Source organism: Anguilla anguilla, chromosome 2 (assembly GCF_013347855.1).
Source record: "Anguilla anguilla isolate fAngAng1 chromosome 2, fAngAng1.pri, whole genome shotgun sequence".
Classification (NCBI taxonomy): Eukaryota; Metazoa; Chordata; class Actinopteri; order Anguilliformes; family Anguillidae; genus Anguilla; species Anguilla anguilla.
In genome coordinates this window covers 38,475,709-38,494,658 of record NC_049202.1, presented here as the reverse complement: position 1 = coordinate 38,494,658, position 18,950 = coordinate 38,475,709, and the positions used below count along the sequence as shown (strand labels likewise).

Below are 18,950 nucleotides of genomic sequence, written 5' to 3'. Positions count from 1 at the left end.
AAGTATATAAAGTATGGGCTGCCTTTTTAATGAAATTATTTCCTTTTAAAGGAACACACACACACTGCAAACATACAATATGTGCACAAAAGTGCTCATCCTCCTCTTCCTAAAACTGATTGTGTCAACAACTGTCTCAGACTGATCTCAGACTCTCACCCCAGTCGAGGGTTGACGGCAACTGCGGAGGGCTGGCCGACGTCTGTCTTGACAAGGTGCTTCCTGTAACGCCCGTCCAGCATCGCCACCTCCAGCCGCTTCACTACTGAGTCTGCCCAGTACAGGTTCCTTTTTAGCAGTAAGAGAGATTAAATGTTAGTCTGTGCAACACATAAGACTGACTTTACAGAAAATGTGCCTTAGACGTATGGAATTACCAAAGAACTTTTAACCTGAATGTACATTAACAGTTAAAATCAATGCATGATGATATAAGACTTTGGAGGACTCCTCTCTATAGTACTTCTGTGGCAATTCAATGCAAGATGCAGTTTTGCCATTTAAGCTTTTGTGTGTTTCCCTTTATATCAGCACAGGCTGATGTGCTTGCCATGGAAAGAGAAGGAAATTAGACTAGCTTTACTGAACATAGGCCCATCATCCCACCTGCCAACCCAGTCCACTGCTATGCCATCAGGCTTGACAATGTATTTGATGCCGATGTCGATGGCTGCGCCAATGTTGTTGCTGTGGTCGTCCACTGCTGGTAGGTAGGCCCTTTTGATGGCTCCTGGCTGGGGGCTCTTTCCCTCCTCTGTGAAATACACCATGCCTGGGAGAGACAAGGACAGGATACACGAGTGCCGTAACTCCCAACTTTTAGTGTGTCATAAAATGGAGGCTAAGGTCTTGTGTTTATGGACTAGTAAAACATGTTCAGTGATACAAGTCAGCTGACAAAGTGCTTGCACGTACGTACTAAAAGTGTGATGCAGGAAAAGATAGGCTGTCCCCTATGAATGGCGGGAATCGCAGGGATAGTGCGGACATGGTCGGAGACCCCCTCTGGATTTCGTCTTAACCACATTGGTTAGCTTTCGTACCATATGACTGTTAATAACCGACAGGACAGGCACTATACCTCACATATTCCCCATTAAAGGTAATTAAAATTACATCAAAACCATTCCACAAAGTTACAAAGGAACTAAACTGATTATTGGAATTATATGACAAGGACAAGGGATTAATGGTGCCTTCAAGGCCACTTGAGTTTCCATGGCAACAAAAATGATTGCTTTCACAAACCCCACTTGTATTCTACATGGTGGCAGCATAATGTACTAATGTAGATCTTTAAAAAAAAAGAGTTGTGCTGTACTAGCCATAGGGGAACAGGACTGACACAAAGATGACTGACACAAGGGTGACCCTTACTGTATCCAGTGTTATTGTGGTCCCAGTCGTAGTCCAGCGCCACAATGCGGTCCTGCTCCTGGAGGAAGTTATGGTACTCCTCCGTTTGCAGATTGAACCTCCTGATACGAACATTCTCTGGGAGCAGCAGGAGAGGCCCAGCGCCTAGGGTGAATGAGCATACACACACACACACGCACAAACAGACACACAAACATGTGCGAGCAGGTATAAATGCACACATACAACGACAATGGTAAACACGCTTATAAACGTGCAGGAACGCATGAATACGTGTGCACAGATACGTTCACAGGCACGTAAGCAAAAGGCCCACACATATAAAACAAAAATGTTCAAAAGCAAGCAAAGTGAGAATAGCTACCAGTTTAGCACGAACACTGTTTACATAATTTTCTGCATGCGTAAGACTACAACGGTGTTCGTGCTAATTCACTCAATGGGCCATGAATCACAGTAACGGAGACTGAGGACGTTGACGTTTGACGGCTCCAAACGAAACCCGCAGGGGAGCCCTCACCGGATGCCTCACACTCGTTGCCTTCGCCCACTTTGCGGTACCCGGGGGCGCACTCGCACTTGTACCCGCCCTTGGTGTTTTCGCAGGCCTGCGGGCAGGTACCGAACGTCTCGCACTCGTTGATGTCTGAAATGGAGAGAGGGAAGACGGCTCAGCCAGGTACTCCATTTCCCGAAAAACTGCTTATTCACACAGACTGTATCGTAGCTTCCAGTGAACAACAGATGATTGCATGTGTTTGGGTTCATAAAGGTTGCGTAAATGCTGCATTTCATAGCGTGCCAGTGCTTCTTCCAGCCGTCTCCTCTGACTCAATTCCAAAGCCGTGAGCATTGCTTTCAGGGGAAGAGAGGCTCTATGATTCATGAATCCACTGGCAAGGTCCTATAATAGGAGATGATCCAACGGGTTCCACCGGCTGGCTACCATTAATAATTATCACCATAAAAGTGTGTGTGTGTGTGTGTGTGTGTGTGTGTGTGTGCATATTTTATGTGTGTTTAAGGCCGGTGCGTCTGCTACAGGTTTGAACCCATGGCCCTCATTGGCTGCATTGTCTAGCAGGATATTCAGTTTGCTTGTCCAGCTAAAGGTCAAAGGCCCCCTATCAAAGGAGCTACTCTGACTCTTTTTCATTCTCCAGGGGGTGATGTCTGCTTTTGTATCAGACATTCACATGCTCACTCACATCTCTGAGCTCCACTGATAGGCATCAGTTACATTTGCGCTATCTGAGTCATTAGCAGATCTCTAAAGGGCACAGGTCTGCTCATCTCCCCTTGCCGCACTGCACAAAGATGCGATTAGCTCACCGAGCTAAATAATAAAGGTCGCTCCTCTGAATTTGCAAATTAGTGTGTGTGTGTGCGTGTGAGTGTGCGTGCATGGGTACCACTGCAGGAGAAGGTGCTGTCTGGGTCAACAGTGTAGCCCGGCTGACAGGAGCAGATGAAGCCCGTTCCACTCAAGTCGGTGCAGTTCTGCTGACAGAGCTTCTCCTCACAGGTCCGGTCGTGTCCAAAATCTGCGTCACATTACAGCATGTTTACTTCCTCTGAATTCCTCATACAACGGGATTTTTGCTGGATCAGCAGAGTATGTTCAAAAGGAAATAAAAGTTTCCTGAAACAGTGCCTCCCTGTGATTCAGTGCTTTAGCCACCACTCCATACTGATGCCATAATCTATACATCAGAAGAAGCCATTTGGCCATGTCCTTAATACAAAATCTTGAGAAGATTTATGAGGTATGCGTTTGGAGAGGATTTATGAAAGCACCCCTCCTTCCCCAGGGATTGTTTGTGACTGTAATTTATGTACAAAAGCATACTGGAGAACCTGTGCAGATTGCGGGTATAATTAATCAAATGTCTGTGCTCAGGAAATCTGTGTCTACCTGCAGGATAGCTGCTGGTTCCCTGTCTCTGCGTCTTCCACATGACTTTGTAGCCTTTTTTCATTACAGAATTGAGTTTAGCACATGCACGTGTGAATGTACCTGGTGATACGTGCGTTGTATCTGTGTGCGATATGTGTGTTATGTTTGTGTGTGTGTGAGTGTGCGTGCGCGTGTGAGTGTGTGTGTTTGTGACTCACTGCAGCCCATCTCGTCGCTGAGGTCTCCGCAGTTGTTGTTGTGGTCGCAGACGTACTGGAGGGCCACGCAGCGTCCGTTGGTACATTTGAACTGCTGGGGAGTGCAGGGGGCCTGGGTGGGCTCTCTACCTGCCAGGGAAAATATGCACAGCCTGGACGTCATCACAAAATATGCACAGCCTGGACGTCATCACAAAATATACACAGCCTGGAGGTCATCACAAAATATACACAGCCTAGAGGTCATCACAAAATATACACAGCCTAGAGGCCATCACAAAATATACACAGACTTCTGCTCTTATGCAGCCTTCCCTCCTCCCTGTTCCATGCTTTTTGTGCCCTTCACCATGTACAGTAATACCCCCCGTGTACTACTTCAAATTGAAACAACACTAATCTGCACTTCAGCTCAGAAAAATATTTGGGTTGATTGGTTTTAAACTTGGTCCTGCAACTGTACACCTGAGGGATTCCTGTGCCTCCAGTGGCACTTAGGGAAAGAAGCACCATAAAAATGACAAATAAAAAATGGATTTTCAATAAATAACAATTATGAAACACTCTGGCTATGTCCCAATAGGAAGTCAGTTGCCTTAGAAGGCAGCATTTGAAGGCAGAATTTTCACAATTTTTCACACATCCTTCATAGCCATGTCCCAAACCGAAGTCATCAAAAAATGCGTCCTTCTAAGGTGCCTTATTTTGGATCTCATGCATCTTTGCGATTTCCTCTCACTTTTGTCAAATTAATGGTGGCTCAAACCAGCGAAGTGGTGGACAAGTGAACATACAGTGAACTTGATCATTTGTTGCAGTCACATCTAAAAGTACATTTTAATTATTTAATACGTTGGAATAATGTATGTAATGGTTTTAAGCCTCAGTCACTTTTCCCTGAACTAGCCAGCTAACTTGCAAGTAATCACGTTACTTTCCAATAGAACAACATAGCTAGCGTTAATTTGCCTTACATACAGTGAACATACTGAAATCATGATAATCTGGTTAAAACCAAATAAAGTACCTGAACTAGTGGCTAGTTACGTAGTCAGCTGAACATAAAACTAATTTTGTTTTCCCTTAAATAGAGAATCAGGACAACAGCAGCATTGGTTGGGTCTGTCAGTTTGAAAGCCTCTGTGACATCATTCTGCCTTCAAAGTGCATCCCAAATTCGTAACCTTTTGAGGTTCCTTTACCATCGGGATGCTGCCTTCAGAGGGAGTTCGCTTCCAAGGATGCAGGCAGCGAGGCAGCTGCTTTCATATTGGGACACACCCTCTATGTTCTTATACTGCAGCTTCAATTCCATGTAACTATAATGCATTTTAACATTTAGTTGTCGATTTGAGCTAATTTTCTTTCATGTTAATCATTTTTGTTTATTTCTGACATACTTGTCATCAATATCAGTGCTTACTGAACTGACAATACTGAGCAATAAACAATGAAACACTGCCTTATCATTCGACTTTGAGAAACTTGTGTGTGTGAGAGCATGTGTTTGTGTGTGTGTGTGTGCGGCTATGCAGCTGAAGAGGTCCTTACAAACGTCCTCTTTCTCATCACTTCCATCCCCGCAGTCATCCCTCTGGTTGCACATCAGGCCAGAGTAGACGCAGTAGCCATTGTCACAGCGGAAGCGGTTGGGCATCTCACAGGTGACGTTCCCTGGAGAATAGAGCATAGAGCGTGCCAGAAGGATCGCTCAGACTGCGGATCGACTAAAAATAAACGCTGCCGATAATCCTGCACAGGGTGCTGGAGAGGACGTTTTTTATAGTTTCATCCTCAACCCAAGTCCCTTTTGGAAAATGAGACCTCAACGGGGTCTTCCTGGTTGTATAAAATAAAGGTTAAATAAAATAAGGTGAAATAAAATAAATAGAAACAAATTCCAAGTTCAATCTTAATTCAATCGCAAAAGGCCTCGCTTCACTCCCACTTGCACATTCATTTCTCCTTAACTTTGGAGTTACTGTAGGTATTTAATCCATAAATCTAGGACTTTAATATCCCCAGTCATCCGTCCTTTAAGCTCAGATTAATTTAGTGATTATTCAGTGGTGGTTCAGTAAATTAGGGAATTGGAAGCGCTCATATGGGGCACAGTCTTAAGTTTGGGTGAGTTCATTCCCCCTCAGGGTCTTACAGCAGAGGTTGAGCGCCTCGTCAGAGCGGTCTCCGCAGTCGTCGAAGCCGTCGCACACCCAGCTCTGAGGCACACACAGCCGGTTCTTGCACTCAAACTGGCTGGGCGGGCACCATCTGCCTCCAGGAAAGCGGGTGGCTGTGGATGAGGAAGAGCGTGGAGAGGGCGCAGTGAGTTTTGGGTGCTTTTTTAGAGGAAGCTCCTTTAGAAAGCAGCTTGCAGAGAAGCATTGACATGCTTACTGCTAAAATACTTGTCACACTCACACATACTGCAGGGCTTTAAAACCTGGCTGCATTGTCATTCAATAGCATCGACAGCCTTTCCTTTCACGGCTCTCCCCTTTGTTCGATTCTCATTTGCTTTCGTTATTTCTTCAAATGCCAGTTGCCTGTGAGTGACTTGTGTTCAACCAGATGAGCAAATTCCAGCCTTCAAAGTGAAACGGCGATTGTGTAACAGGAAATGGCTGATCGTGTCAGGCTTTGCCGCCAGTATAGCAACAAACCCCTCCTTCATGCTTGATAACCATTTGTCGCTTCCTTTCATATGCCAACACAACAATGGCTTCACAATTAATTTGTCTGTTTTAACACTTTGTTTTCCGCTAAAGAACATCTTATGCATGCATACATGCATACATAGTACATACATGCATACATACATACATAGTACATACATACATACATACATACATACAGAGTACATACATAGAAGATCCATGTTATCGCAAACACACATTAGCATGTAGGCACGCATTTACTGTATATATGGGGGGCCAAATGTCAAGTAAAAGACATCACATTTTTCCTGTGTTTTTTTTTTCTCTCTCACATTTAGCCTAAATACAGCATTTTCTTCCAGATTTGGGCTATATATGAATCTTTATTCTGTGACTTAACAGACATGCTAAACAAACCTTTAGTTCATATTTTCTGATTTAACTGACATATCTCAAAATGTATAGGCAAATTAATTAACAATGAACAAATGCTAAATCTGATTTCCAAAAATAAATATTTAATGGAAAAAATAAATGTTTACCATAAATATCTTATATCTTTTTCAGAAGCACATATTTAGTAAAATAAAAATATTTAAGTCAGAAACCTTGGTTTCAAAAACAAATATTTATTTTAAAAATACATATTTAACTCATATGTTAAATCATAGTTTTCCCAAACCAAAGAAATGATATATTACCATAAATCTATGTTTTATATTTAGCAAAATGAAATATTTATTTATATCTTTAATTTTATATCTCAAACCTTGGGTTTCAAATGAGATATTTAGCATAAACCTATTCAAAAATCTTAACCAAAGTTTAGCGATAAAATGAATATAAAATCAAAGGTTAAATCTTTGTTTCAATGAAAACCAAGATTTAAGACACAAGCTTAATTTGGAACCAAAGATTTAAGACATAAAGAAATATTACATTTTTGCTAATTATTTAACTTTTAAACACAGATTTGGGGGAAAGAAATAAATATAAAAATTACATCTTATAAAAATATAAATAAATGTAAGAATTACATGAGAAAAAACATTTAGCGTAAATCTTTGGGGAAATGTCATATTTAGGCTAAATCTTATAATAAAAATAATCGGGAAAATGTGTTTTACTTGACATTTGGCACCCCATAGTACACGTACACACACACACAAACTTATCAGTCGAGTATTTAGTATCATTTGCTGATAGCACTGTTGCTCTCAGCCTTCTGCCCACTGAAGTGGAGCAGCCCCGGTAACTACAGTGATTATCAGCATTGACTGGCAGCCAAGTAATTAAGGGTGGGCGACAGGAAGGTGAGGGGAGGTCGATTCCCTCTCCCGACTGCCGATCTGGCAAAGGGCGTCCGTCCCACCTTCCATCCGAGCATTCCAACAATGGAGGCGGTTTACTAAGAAGCTGTCACAGCAGGGCATTAAAGCATCAAAGGTGTGACCTGAGAGCGAGGACACGGCTTTAACCTCTATCAGAAACGCAGCCGGTAGCGCGGCGCAGGAGCGTGCTTACGACACGAGGTCTCGTCAGAGAGGTCCAGGCAGTCGGCACGCCCGTCGCACTTGAGAGAGGCCGGGATGCAGTGTCCAGAGGTGCACTGGAAGGACCCCGGGCGACACGTGTACAGCTCTACGTGTAAGGAGAGGAAGGCAACACAGCCTAAGTCAGCAGCGGGGAAGCAGGGCCATATCTACTTTTGTATTAAGAGCTTTTGTTCCTAATCATTTAATTGGTCCTAGCATGTCATCTACCATTTCAGCTGCATTCCTTGAATGACAACAATAGACCTCGAGACTGTTCTTGTGTTCTTAAATTTAATATTTTACAGTGGTATAATCGACAAGTGAACCACTAACAAGGTTGTCCACCCGTGGTCTACTGTAGCTACTGTATGTAGCAATTCCGTTGTTCAAAATGTCTGATAACACTATGTAACTGAAGTATGCCACCCTAAACAAGAATACAAAAGAAAACACCATCGATAAGGTCAGCAAATCAAATAAATGAGAATTGTTCAATTGGCAGGTGCAGGGAGGTACATCAGAGGAATGAATAGCATGAAGATGTGAAAAACAGGGGTACAGGCCGCTCACCACAGTCCCTCTCATCCGAATTGTCCCCGCAGTCGTTGTCATGGTCACACACCCAGGCGCCGGGGATGCACTGCTGGTTGTCACAGCGATATTCGCTCTCGGAGCAGGGCCTCGGCTCTGCGTTCGACACACACGAACAAACAGACTCACGCATCATAATAGACTCACCATGCACCTCTGCTGTTCTGCGGAAGCTTCCGGAACATTGCGCTGAGAATTACTTACGGCAGTCCCTCTCGTCCGAGCCGTCGCCGCAGTCATTGTTCCCGTCGCAGCGCCATCGCAGGGGCACGCACCGGTGATTATCACAGCGGAAGTCCCCGATGGGGTCACAGGTCACGTCCTCTAAACCCAGAAGGGAGTCGCCGTGAGTGGAGTGTCCGCTAACATGGGTGGGCTTTTTCTTTGACAATGTGGAATGCATGCAAAATGAGCAACCGCACAGCAAATACACCCTTCATTGGGAAGGATGGAATAGCACCCGCCCGCGGTGCTCCGCCCGAGCGCACTCACCGCAGCCCTCCTCGTCGCTGTTGTTGGAGCAGTCATCGGAGCCGTCGCAAACGGCCCACTGAGGGATGCAGCGGTAGTTCCCCTTGCAGGAGAACTCGGTGTGTTCATCGCACTTATGGCCGGGGCCCACTAATGAGAGACAGGAAGTAGATGAAGAGAAACAGACAGAGGGAAAGACAGGAAGGAGATTCGAAAACCAGATAGAAGGGACGAGATGATTTGCAGAAGAGAGAGAAGAGTTGAAGAGAATAAGGGAAAAGGAGAAAGGAGAACAAAGGGATAGAGAAAAGTATGTAGGGGTAGTAGAGAGAAAGAGAGAATGCAGATGTCAATCAGTGCTCGCCACCTCCGCTCTGCTATCAAAGTGTTACTGCTGCCTCCGAGCTCAGCCAGGTCCCAGCGGGTTTCTCTGCACAGGTTTCCATCAGACACGGTCAACAAGCTTCTATCAGGCCCGGCGTCGGCTGTCAGTCATCCGCAACATCAATCTCCCATCATTCCCCTGCACCCCGGGCCCCAGACTGGAATGGCCACTCACTGCATTCGTTGTAGGGCTCGTCGGAGTTGTCCCCACAGTCGTTATTGGCGTCGCACACGTAGCTGGGCGGGATGCAGTGGCCGTTGTTGCACTGAAACTGCCCGGGCCGGCAGGTCTTCTGGGCGCAGCTGTCGGCAGTTTCGTCGCTGCCGTCTGCGCAGTCGGAGAAGCCGTCGCAGTGCCACGTGCTGGGGATGCACTGCTTGTTGGCGCACTGGAACTGGTTCTCCTGGCAGCGGTGGTCACCTGACGAAGAGGACGTTAAAGGACGTTAAAGGATGCTAACTTAGCGTGCGGTCGCATCTCCGCTATCTGCTTCCCTGACTGATCAGCGTGACAGGTGGAATGATGCAGGGAGAAAAGGACGTTTTACTGGGAAAATGTCACTTTTCATTTTATTCAACGCTCACTCCTCTAAGAAGGAACGTGCTGCCTGAAATCTCGTTAACATGCTAATGCTACCACGGCCATAAATTGTCATTGACTGGCAGCAGCAAGCGAGGATCAAAGACAACACTCTGTTTGGTCACGATTGCTCTTAAAACTCATGTGTTCTCACCATTAGAGCTGTGCTGCTGGTGCTCTGTTTGATGCCATTTTTGAAGAATAGAAGAAGCGGAAGAGGAGGAGGAAGTTAAGGAGAAAGGCGGACGTACTGCAGAGTGCTGGGTCCTCATCAGAACCGTCGGGGCAGTCGGGATGGGTGTCGCAGAGGAAGCTGGGGTAGGTGCAGTTCCCGTCCTGACACTGGAAGCGCTCGACGGGACAGAGTCGGGGAGGACAGGTGAGGGGCTCGTCCGAACCATCGCCGCAGTCAGACTGACCATCGCACTTCCACCAGATGGGGATACACCTGGAGGAGGGAGCACAGGGATGTGTGTGTGTGAGAGAGAGAGAGAGAGAGAAGAAAAATTCAGAGAGAAAAGTCAATGGCAACAATAACGCCAAAGAGTTTAAGCTTGCAATGCACTGTGTGTAATTCCATGTCAGAAAAGGCTATCACAGCCCACGTGGACTCACTTTGCATTGTCGCCACAGCGAAACTGTGTGCTGGAACAGTCGGCCACACACTGTATTTTGAATCCGACGGCAAGGGCAATGAAGTGGTCCGGGCACTCGCAGGTGGAACTGGCCCCACCAGGTGAGATCAGACACAGGTGACTGCAAACGATGAGGCTCTTCTTACAGGGGTTCTCACCTGGGACAGACCAAGTTAATCAATCACCAGCCCACTCAATCAGCCAATCATGAAGTACGGCTAGCTCATACCCAGGCTTCCAGAGTACCACTCAAAGCTTCTTCAACACTCTCAACATAATTAGGTATTGACTTTTTAATCTGCTGAGTCCAATATGATACAAGTGTGATGATTACAGATTGGATTATTGCTTCCTACTGATAAAAAGTAATAATAATGGCAATCTTGGTCCATGAAATAAAAGGAACGTAAAATAAAAAGGCTGGAATTCTGTGTCATGGTGTATATGGACAGGTTAAGCATTGCTCATGCTCAGTAGGAAAATTGAGTTTTCATGAGCACCATTTAGTGGAGCAGATTCCATGTGTTCTTAATCACTGACACATATGATTCAATTCCAGTGGGACCATGACAGCACACAATAGCTCCACCCACTTATTTTATCATCACTAAATTTACTAGAAAGGGGTCATCAGGGGCACGTACTGCGGGGCTGCCTGTAGGGGTGGTACACGTGGATGTCGTAGGGCCGGTGGGTGTTGTTGCCCATGGTGAGCCGGCCCTCGCCCGTGAATTTGTGGGCCCGCTCCACGGTGTGGGTGTTCCAGTCTGTCCAGTACACCCAATCTTCAAAAAGTGTCACGGCAAAGGGGTGGGGCAGGGAGCCCATGATGGCTCTGTGACGGTTCTGCCCGTCCATATCAGCATAACTGTGTAGAAAGCAGGGCCAGTACATTTGGTTATTTTGTCTGACTGAGTGTTATGAGAACACTCATAATGTAACGGTATGAGTGGTGGAACTGGGACACATGGATAACTGTCCTGTCCTTCTGTCTAACTGTAGCTTCATGTATTTCTGCAGGCTCACAGAGTATGGAAAATGTACAAATGCACATTCACATTTACATGCAGGGTCTTCGAGCCATTGATACTAATTATCATAGTGCTTTAAGATTCTTTACCAATTGTGAGGCACTCACGCACCATTGTATTCTGTGTGCCTGGGTTAGCTGGCCTGCATTAGCCACACGTAGACTAAGTCACTGCTCCATTTTTATTTATAGGGCAATTCTCAAACTACTACTATCGTATTTAAGTACCTATATCTTGCAGAAAAGTGCTGAAGGTCATTGTCTCTGTTCTAAAGATTTATTCCTACTGTCTGTCCCCAATGTCCGTAAGGAGTTAGGTAAAAAGGCATTCATGTATTCTGCTCCCTTTACTGCACTTGGAATATGTTACAAAAACATTTAAAACTTTCTAACCTGGTTTTCTCTTGGTGTCTTTAAATCTATGATTAAGGATCTAGAGGCAGTCTCATTGCAATGTCTATGTTCTGAATAGATTTGGTGCTGTGTTCTATATTTATGCTTGTGATTCGTAACTTAGTCAGCTGTATTTTGATATATGTGTCTATCTCTAAATTTGTATAATTGATTTGTCGCTGCCTGTCTTGGCCAGGTCACTCTTGAAAAAGATATTTTGAATCTGAATGAGCCTATCCTGGTTAAATAAAGGTTAAAAAAAAAATAGAAAAATGAAATAAAAATATGATGTGGTCTCACCAGCAGTTTCGTGTCACACAGCGTGTGGTTTGGGGAGAGGCATTGTATAGAGGGTTTTTGGGAGCACTGTGTTGTAATGTGTGGTTCTGTGTTTGCAGTGGTACACGTTGTTATTCTGGGGTGCAGAGTGTCATTTGGGATCTTCTGTGATGCAGTGTGCATTATGTATCAGAGATGTGTCTCACTCACTCCAGGAAGTTGAGATGAGAATCAGCAAAGAAGATCCTGTTGGTGGTGTAGTCAATGGTCAGGGCGTTGGGCCACTCCAGTTTGGTAGTGATGATGGCCATGGCATTTGTGCCATCCATGCCCACCCTACCAATGTACGCCCTGTCACCCCAGTCTGTCCAGTACAGCCATCTTGTGGAGAGGAGGGGAAAAAATCATGTGTCAACAGAGTTCCCAAGGCTCAATTTCCATCACCATTACCCAAATCCTGAGAACTCTCCTTTCCAAATTGCACAAAAGCTTTTTTACAAAGCTTTAATCTACCACATGAATGAATAATTGATTAGCTAAGAGCTTCACCTTTGAAGCAAAGGAGTCATTCTGTCTAAAAGCAGCAGTATTGTAATCAGTACATAATCACATGCTCCCAAGGCACTCGTACCCGAATTTGGGGTTGACCACCACGGCCCGTGGGTTAACAAAACAATAGGTATTATTTGGCGAGATGCAGCCTTTCAACAGCTTCTTGCGGAAACGTCCATCCAGTTCTGACACATGAAGAGCATCCTGGTAAGTGTCCACCCAGTACATTTTTCTGCAGGACACACATGCACACAAGGTAACTGATAAATGAACATCACTAGATATCTAGGTGACACTTCTCAATGTTAGGATGTTGCAGATGAAAAGCTTGAAAAAAGTTTACGGCAAAATGCTTGACACTCAGAATATGAAATATGTGGCAATACATGTTATGACTCTTGTCGGCATGACAATTTGCACCCATTATATATGTAACAGCAACACAAAGCGCTCACAGAACGTTGACTTTGACTCTACTTTATTTGACCAATAAACTCCAAGTAAAATATTATAATTCAGTAATGAAAAGGCCCTATCATTCCAGAATCATCCGTTACTCGGCTCTTCCCTTCCCCCTTCCCGCCCCTCCCCCCCAGCCTGCCTCAGGCTCACCGTCCCACCCAGTCGATAGCCAGACCCTCCACGTTGGGAACGTCGTGGTCCAGCACCACCTGTCGGCCCGTGCCGTTGAAGAACATGCGCTCAATCCGGGCGGCGCCCGCGTCGATCCAGTAGAGGCGCTGCTCGTAGTGGTCAAAGTCCAGCGCCACCGCATTGGACAGGCCCTGCACCACTATGGACAGCGAGCTGCCGTCGGTCGTCAGGTTGCGGATGTAGTAGCGGTTGCTGTAGAGCAGGTAGGGCGCGATGCCGCTGTTCTGCCGGCAGGTGCGGCCGTCGGGCTCCCGCAGGTAGCCCGGGGCGCACTTACAGAAGAAGGAGCCCACCGAGTTCTCGCAGATTTGGCTGCACACGGCTGGGGTGTCCCGGCACTCGTCCACGTCCTCGCAGGCCTTGCCGTCCGGCATGAGCCGGTAGCCCGGCCGGCAGGAGCAGTAGTAGCCCGTTAGCGTGTCCGTGCAGTCGTGGGCACACTGGTGCACTGCCGGATTTAGGCACTCGTTGATGCCTTCAGGATTTGCAGAGGGATATAGTCAGCATATAAGTAGGATAATTAGGAAGTAAGATAGTTGTCTAGGTCTTTAAATACAAAAACTGCCACATAATATTCCTTCTTCAATATGAAAACAGTCAAATTTCATAATACAGCATAGATACAAATACAGTGAGGTCCATAATGTTTGGTACAAATACTTTTTTTTCTTCTTGATTTGGCTCTGTACAACACACTTTTAGATTTGTAATCAAATAATTCACGTGTAATTAGATTGCAGATTCTCAGCTTTTAGTAATGGCTATTCTTTGCCATTTTGGTTTCACCATGTTGAAATTACAGCACTTTTTATACATAGTCCCCATTTCAGGGCACCATTATGTTTGGGACAAATGGCTTTACAGGTGTTTATGATTAGTCAGGTGTGTTCAATTGATTATGTAACTGCTGATAGCAACCTGCAGAATGAATTCTGAAGTTCACAGAAGCATCTCATCTTCTCAAGTTCAAGCAAATGCCTCCAAATTCATTGGACGACGCTTCATCCTACAGCAAGACAATGGTCCCAACCATACTTCTAAAGTAACAAAGGAGTTTTACAAAGCCAAAGACAGGAAAATTCTTGACTGGCTAAGTCATTCACTCCATCTTGTTTCATATGCTAAAGAGAAAACTTGAAGCCCCTGAAACCAGCAGGAGCTGAATATGGCTGCAGTGCTGGCCTGGCAGAGCATCACCAAAGAAGATACTCCTGGTGATGTCTATGGGTTACAGACTTCAAACAGTCAATGCATGCAAAGGATATGTGACAAAATTGTAAACATGACTACTTTCATTTACATAACATTAATATGTCCAAAACATTATGGTACCCTAAAATGGGGGGGGGGGGGGGATATATGTATAAAGAGTTGTAATTTTTATATGGAGAAGACAAAACGTGTCAAAATACATTTTAATGAAAGCTCAGAATCTGCACTTTAAAACTGTTTAATAACAAATCTAATCCAAAATTGTGGAGTACAGGGTCAAACCAAAAAATATGTATTTGTGCAAAGCATTACAGAGCTCACTGTATATAAAATGCAAAACCACATGGAATCCAGGGCACGGGTATTTTCTAATCTATAATCCAAGATAAAATGGACACATTTTTTTCCGGCAGTGCTATGTAGCACCTCCTTACCGCAGCCCTTCTCGTCGCTGTTGTCAGGGCAGTCCTTCTGGTTGTTGCACACCTTGTGGATGTCGATGCACTGGCCTGACTTGCACAGGTACTCCCCAGGGGCACAGGTGGGTTCAGGACTGTGGCACAGCCCGTCCAGCTCGTCCGAGTGGTCCAGACAGTCGAAGTCCCCGTCGCACACGAAGGAGGCTTGAATGCAGGCGCCGTTCTGGCAGGTGAACTGGTGGCTGGCGCAGGTGTCGTACGTGCAGCCCACCTCATCACTGCCGTCCCCACAGTCGTTTACCCGATCACAACTGCGGGGGGGAGACACAGACCGGAGTCTTGATATCACTGTGGACTGGCTCGCTTTGTCTGACAGACAAAACTGGCTCCTCCCTGAGTCTACACTGGTCCTGGAGAGCTACTGGGCCTGTTGTTTTTCATTACTCAATACTTAGTTGAGCAATTGAAGGCCTGCTATGCATGATTTTGTGACTTGCAAATATTATGAAATAACAATGAAATAACAGAGTGACTGTAACCTTCAAATTTATTTTCCTCAGTGCCGTCAGCTGAGTGTTCGCCAAGAGGATGAAAAGCAATGCAGAGCTGGCTTGTTTTCTGTTGGACCTGTAAATAACGTTACCTCTAGCTACATTATGCAGCTAGGGTTGCCAGACGCCTGGTTTTTGACCGGAATGTCCAGTTTTCAATTGATCTGAACATGTCTGGTTCACGGTTCCAACTGGACAATGTAGGCTAATGTCCAGTCTGAGACATTAGGAGAAATTCACCATTCATTATTCTAGTGTCTTATGAATTTGTGTGTCTGTGACTCGACTGGGCACTCAGGGGTGAGTGGGTGGGGTTGAAAATGAAGGAGGACATTTCTTTGATTGTAAGCACAGGCTAACAAATACTGCATAGTATAACTTTAAAGCAGTTTAAAATACAGTTTAATATACCTCACCTGATTTCTTGGGTCTGAATTGGTTGCTGAATTTAATATGAAAACGAAAACTTAGGGAAGCTGAGGCTCCCCAGGACCAGACCTGAGGATTACTAATGCCAGTTTTTATGGTGTGGTAACAATGTACATTCTCATGTATATCTCATGTGTCCTATGTGTCCTATATGAAATGAATCCAAAGGCATACGGAATTATATGGAATATACTGCAATATACTGAAAATATGTGGACTATTTTGAAAAAATAATTTAAGTATATTTCAGAAAAGTGAAATATATTGCAATATCTGAAAGCAGCAATAATTTGTCAATTTCCCATATACATTGAGGTGCTGTAAAATCTTATACGTTCCATTCTCTGTGAGGGTTAGCGGGTTGAGCTTCGTGGGGCTGGGACATACTGGTAGGGAAGGAAGATGCACAGGCCGTTGGAGCAGGCGAACTCGTTGAGGTGGCAGGTGCGGTTGGGGCAGTTGTGCAGCTCGTCCGCCGCGTCGGCGCAGTCCTTCTCGCCGTCGCACAGGTAGCTCTGGGGGATGCAGCGCGGGCTGCCCGGGTACCAGGGCGGCGGGCAGGTGAACTCCCCCGGGCGGCACGTCCTCAGACCTGACGAGTCGAGCGCAAGCCGAGGATGAGCTGAATTTGAGAGGCTCCCTTTACACACATCTGCCTTCTATTGCCATCTTTCAAAACCAAGGGTGTCCAATCTTGTCCAAAAAGTGAGAGAGGATTATCGTACTTTTTAAAAAATGAATTAATCATAGTCTTCAGTCAAGACCATGATAAGTACACTCAGCTCATCAGCTCTTTTCGGATATGATCGGACACCCTTCTTCTAAACGTTCTGTTTACACTCCAGGTGACTGCCAAACCTTTCAGACTCAGAGGAAAAGTGTCTGTTCATATTTGTATAATCCCAATATGTTTAGGAATGTGTACGTACCTGTGATGTGAATTTGGGATGTTATTTAACTAACTAAGCAAGAACATTTGCAGTGTTTTTGGTTAGGAAAATACAATCAGTGAGGTTTCATTCCAATATGTGTAATCAGTAAGTCTAAGGTGAACAAGCTTTTGGGACGTCGGAAAAGGAGAAGCAGATTCTCTCTCACCACATTCCAACTCTGCCACCTCATCACTGTTGTCCCCACAATCATTGTTTCCATCACAGGTCATCGTGACTGGGATACAGTTGCCATTGACGCAGGTGAACTGATCGGGGTGGCAAGTATGAACTTGATCACCTAGGGAGGGAAAAAGAGGGCAGGGGTGAATTCAATACACATTAAAGTAACCCCAAAATGTGAATATACAAAGGAAACTCTAGTTATGCAACTATAAACACTTGGGATTCAGTTTGATCTGTTAAGCAACGTAATGCCACGCCAAAAAGCCAAAGGAACTTTGTCCTAAATAAAAATGTACATAAGTTTCCCAATAATTACAATTGTAACATCATGTACATCAACATCGGATGAAATTCTAATGTAATTATTTCTAAATCTGAAAATAAATGCCAGCTGTACCAAGGACACAATGAGGGAATGGCCCAAAAAAATTATATTTACAGATACTTCGGATTTAAAAAATATCCGTCCATGCATTATCTAACCCGCTAATTCCTGATCGTGGTTGCAGGGGTGCTGGAGCCTATGTTGAGCAAGAGGCAGGAACAAACCTTGGACAGGTAGCCAATCTGTCGCAGGACACCATTCACTCACACATTCATACCTACTGGCAATTTCATTTCTCAAGTTACCATAACCTGAATGTCTTTGTACTGTGGGAGGAAACCAGAGTACCCAGAAGAAATCCACACAGACACAGGGAGAACATACAAACTCCACACAGACAGGCCCCGGCTGGGATTCTAACCTAAGGCCTTCTTGAGAGGCAACAGTCCTATCCACCTCACCATCATACCACCCTGATTTTAAAAATAATTCTAGATTTTCTGTGCTCATTGTATAATGACAACAGCCCTACAATATGGCATGCATATAATTTAGCATGTACTGCATCTATAATTTGGCATGTTAATCCATAATTTTGCATGTTTATTAAAGTATCAGAGTTGTTCTTACGGCAGGAGGGAGGTTCGTCGGAGCCATCCATACAGTCGTTCATGAAGTCGCACACCCAGGATTTCGGGATGCACTTCCCCGCGTCGCACTGAAACTCGTCCGCCGCGCACGTCCTACCCTCTGAAAGGCCAGACACAGCAGAGTCACCGGAGCCCCCCGCACCCTCGGACCCCAGCCCCGGGGGCGCTGCCCAGCACCCTGCCCTCTCCCCCCCAACATCACTCACCGCAGAACAGCGGGTTTTCGTCACTGTTGTCCCCGCAGTCGTTGTAGCCGTCACAGAGGCTCAGGCGCGAGACGCATATGTTGGTGGTGTCGCACTTGATTAGGCCTGGGGCACAGGTCCGGTCCGCTGGAGGAAGGAGGGGCTTTAAGTCACACACACGCAGACGTCCGTATGGTACTACTCTGTCTTTACCGAAGTTAAGCTAACAAGAGTAAAACTATCCTTAAAATGGGTTTTAAGCAGTTGTGCATTATTTATAGATCAACAGGTCATAAAAGTAAATTGATAATGTTATGCACATTAAACAAAAAACATCAGGGTGTGCATGACATTATTAATTTACTTTATATGACCTGTTGATCAATAAATAACGCATAACAACTGCTTAAAACCCATTTGAGGATATTTTCGCTCTTGTTAGCGTAACTTCTATAAAGACAGAGTAGAGTACCGACAGTGATAAAAATGTACAGATGTGTCGCCCTCCTTGTGACTCACGGCAGTTGATCTCGTCAGAGGTCCCGTTGTCCTGGCAGTCGTTCCGTCCATTGCACACAAAGTCCGCGCTGATGCAGCGGCCACTGTTGCAGGTGAACTCCGTGGCTGGGTTGCAGGTGGGGAAGGGGCAGTCGTGCTCGTCACTGTTGTCCCCGCAGTCATTGGTGTAGTCGCACAGGTAGGACAGGGGCACGCAGCGGCCATTGTCACAGGTGAAGTGCGTGGATGAGCAGGTGTGAAAAGCTGCAGGACATAGGGAATGAATAAATATTCCTCTGCCAGGTCAAGTGTT

General features: G+C 45.3%; 1 protein-coding gene across 1 annotated transcript in view; it reads right to left on the bottom strand.

The window, feature by feature from the left end:
- Positions 1–18,950, bottom strand: part of lrp2b (low density lipoprotein receptor-related protein 2b) — a 57,372-nt gene that overhangs the window by 8,892 nt on the left and 29,530 nt on the right. Inside the window, exons 44-68 of the mRNA XM_035397829.1 lie at positions 18,659–18,901; positions 18,161–18,286; positions 17,935–18,054; positions 16,963–17,094; positions 16,252–16,456; positions 14,900–15,195; positions 13,212–13,728; positions 12,679–12,831; positions 12,258–12,428; positions 10,990–11,213; positions 10,326–10,503; positions 9,962–10,158; positions 9,306–9,551; positions 8,768–8,896; positions 8,480–8,599; positions 8,255–8,371; positions 7,674–7,790; positions 5,648–5,785; positions 5,044–5,166; positions 3,493–3,621; positions 2,790–2,921; positions 1,898–2,023; positions 1,378–1,521; positions 607–772; positions 160–288 (exon numbers count right to left, since the gene is read on the bottom strand). Of these exons, the coding sequence (XP_035253720.1) occupies positions 160–288; positions 607–772; positions 1,378–1,521; positions 1,898–2,023; positions 2,790–2,921; positions 3,493–3,621; positions 5,044–5,166; positions 5,648–5,785; positions 7,674–7,790; positions 8,255–8,371; positions 8,480–8,599; positions 8,768–8,896; positions 9,306–9,551; positions 9,962–10,158; positions 10,326–10,503; positions 10,990–11,213; positions 12,258–12,428; positions 12,679–12,831; positions 13,212–13,728; positions 14,900–15,195; positions 16,252–16,456; positions 16,963–17,094; positions 17,935–18,054; positions 18,161–18,286; positions 18,659–18,901 (4,378 nt within the window). The remainder of the gene's footprint in view (positions 1–159; positions 289–606; positions 773–1,377; positions 1,522–1,897; positions 2,024–2,789; positions 2,922–3,492; positions 3,622–5,043; positions 5,167–5,647; positions 5,786–7,673; positions 7,791–8,254; positions 8,372–8,479; positions 8,600–8,767; positions 8,897–9,305; positions 9,552–9,961; positions 10,159–10,325; positions 10,504–10,989; positions 11,214–12,257; positions 12,429–12,678; positions 12,832–13,211; positions 13,729–14,899; positions 15,196–16,251; positions 16,457–16,962; positions 17,095–17,934; positions 18,055–18,160; positions 18,287–18,658; positions 18,902–18,950) is intronic.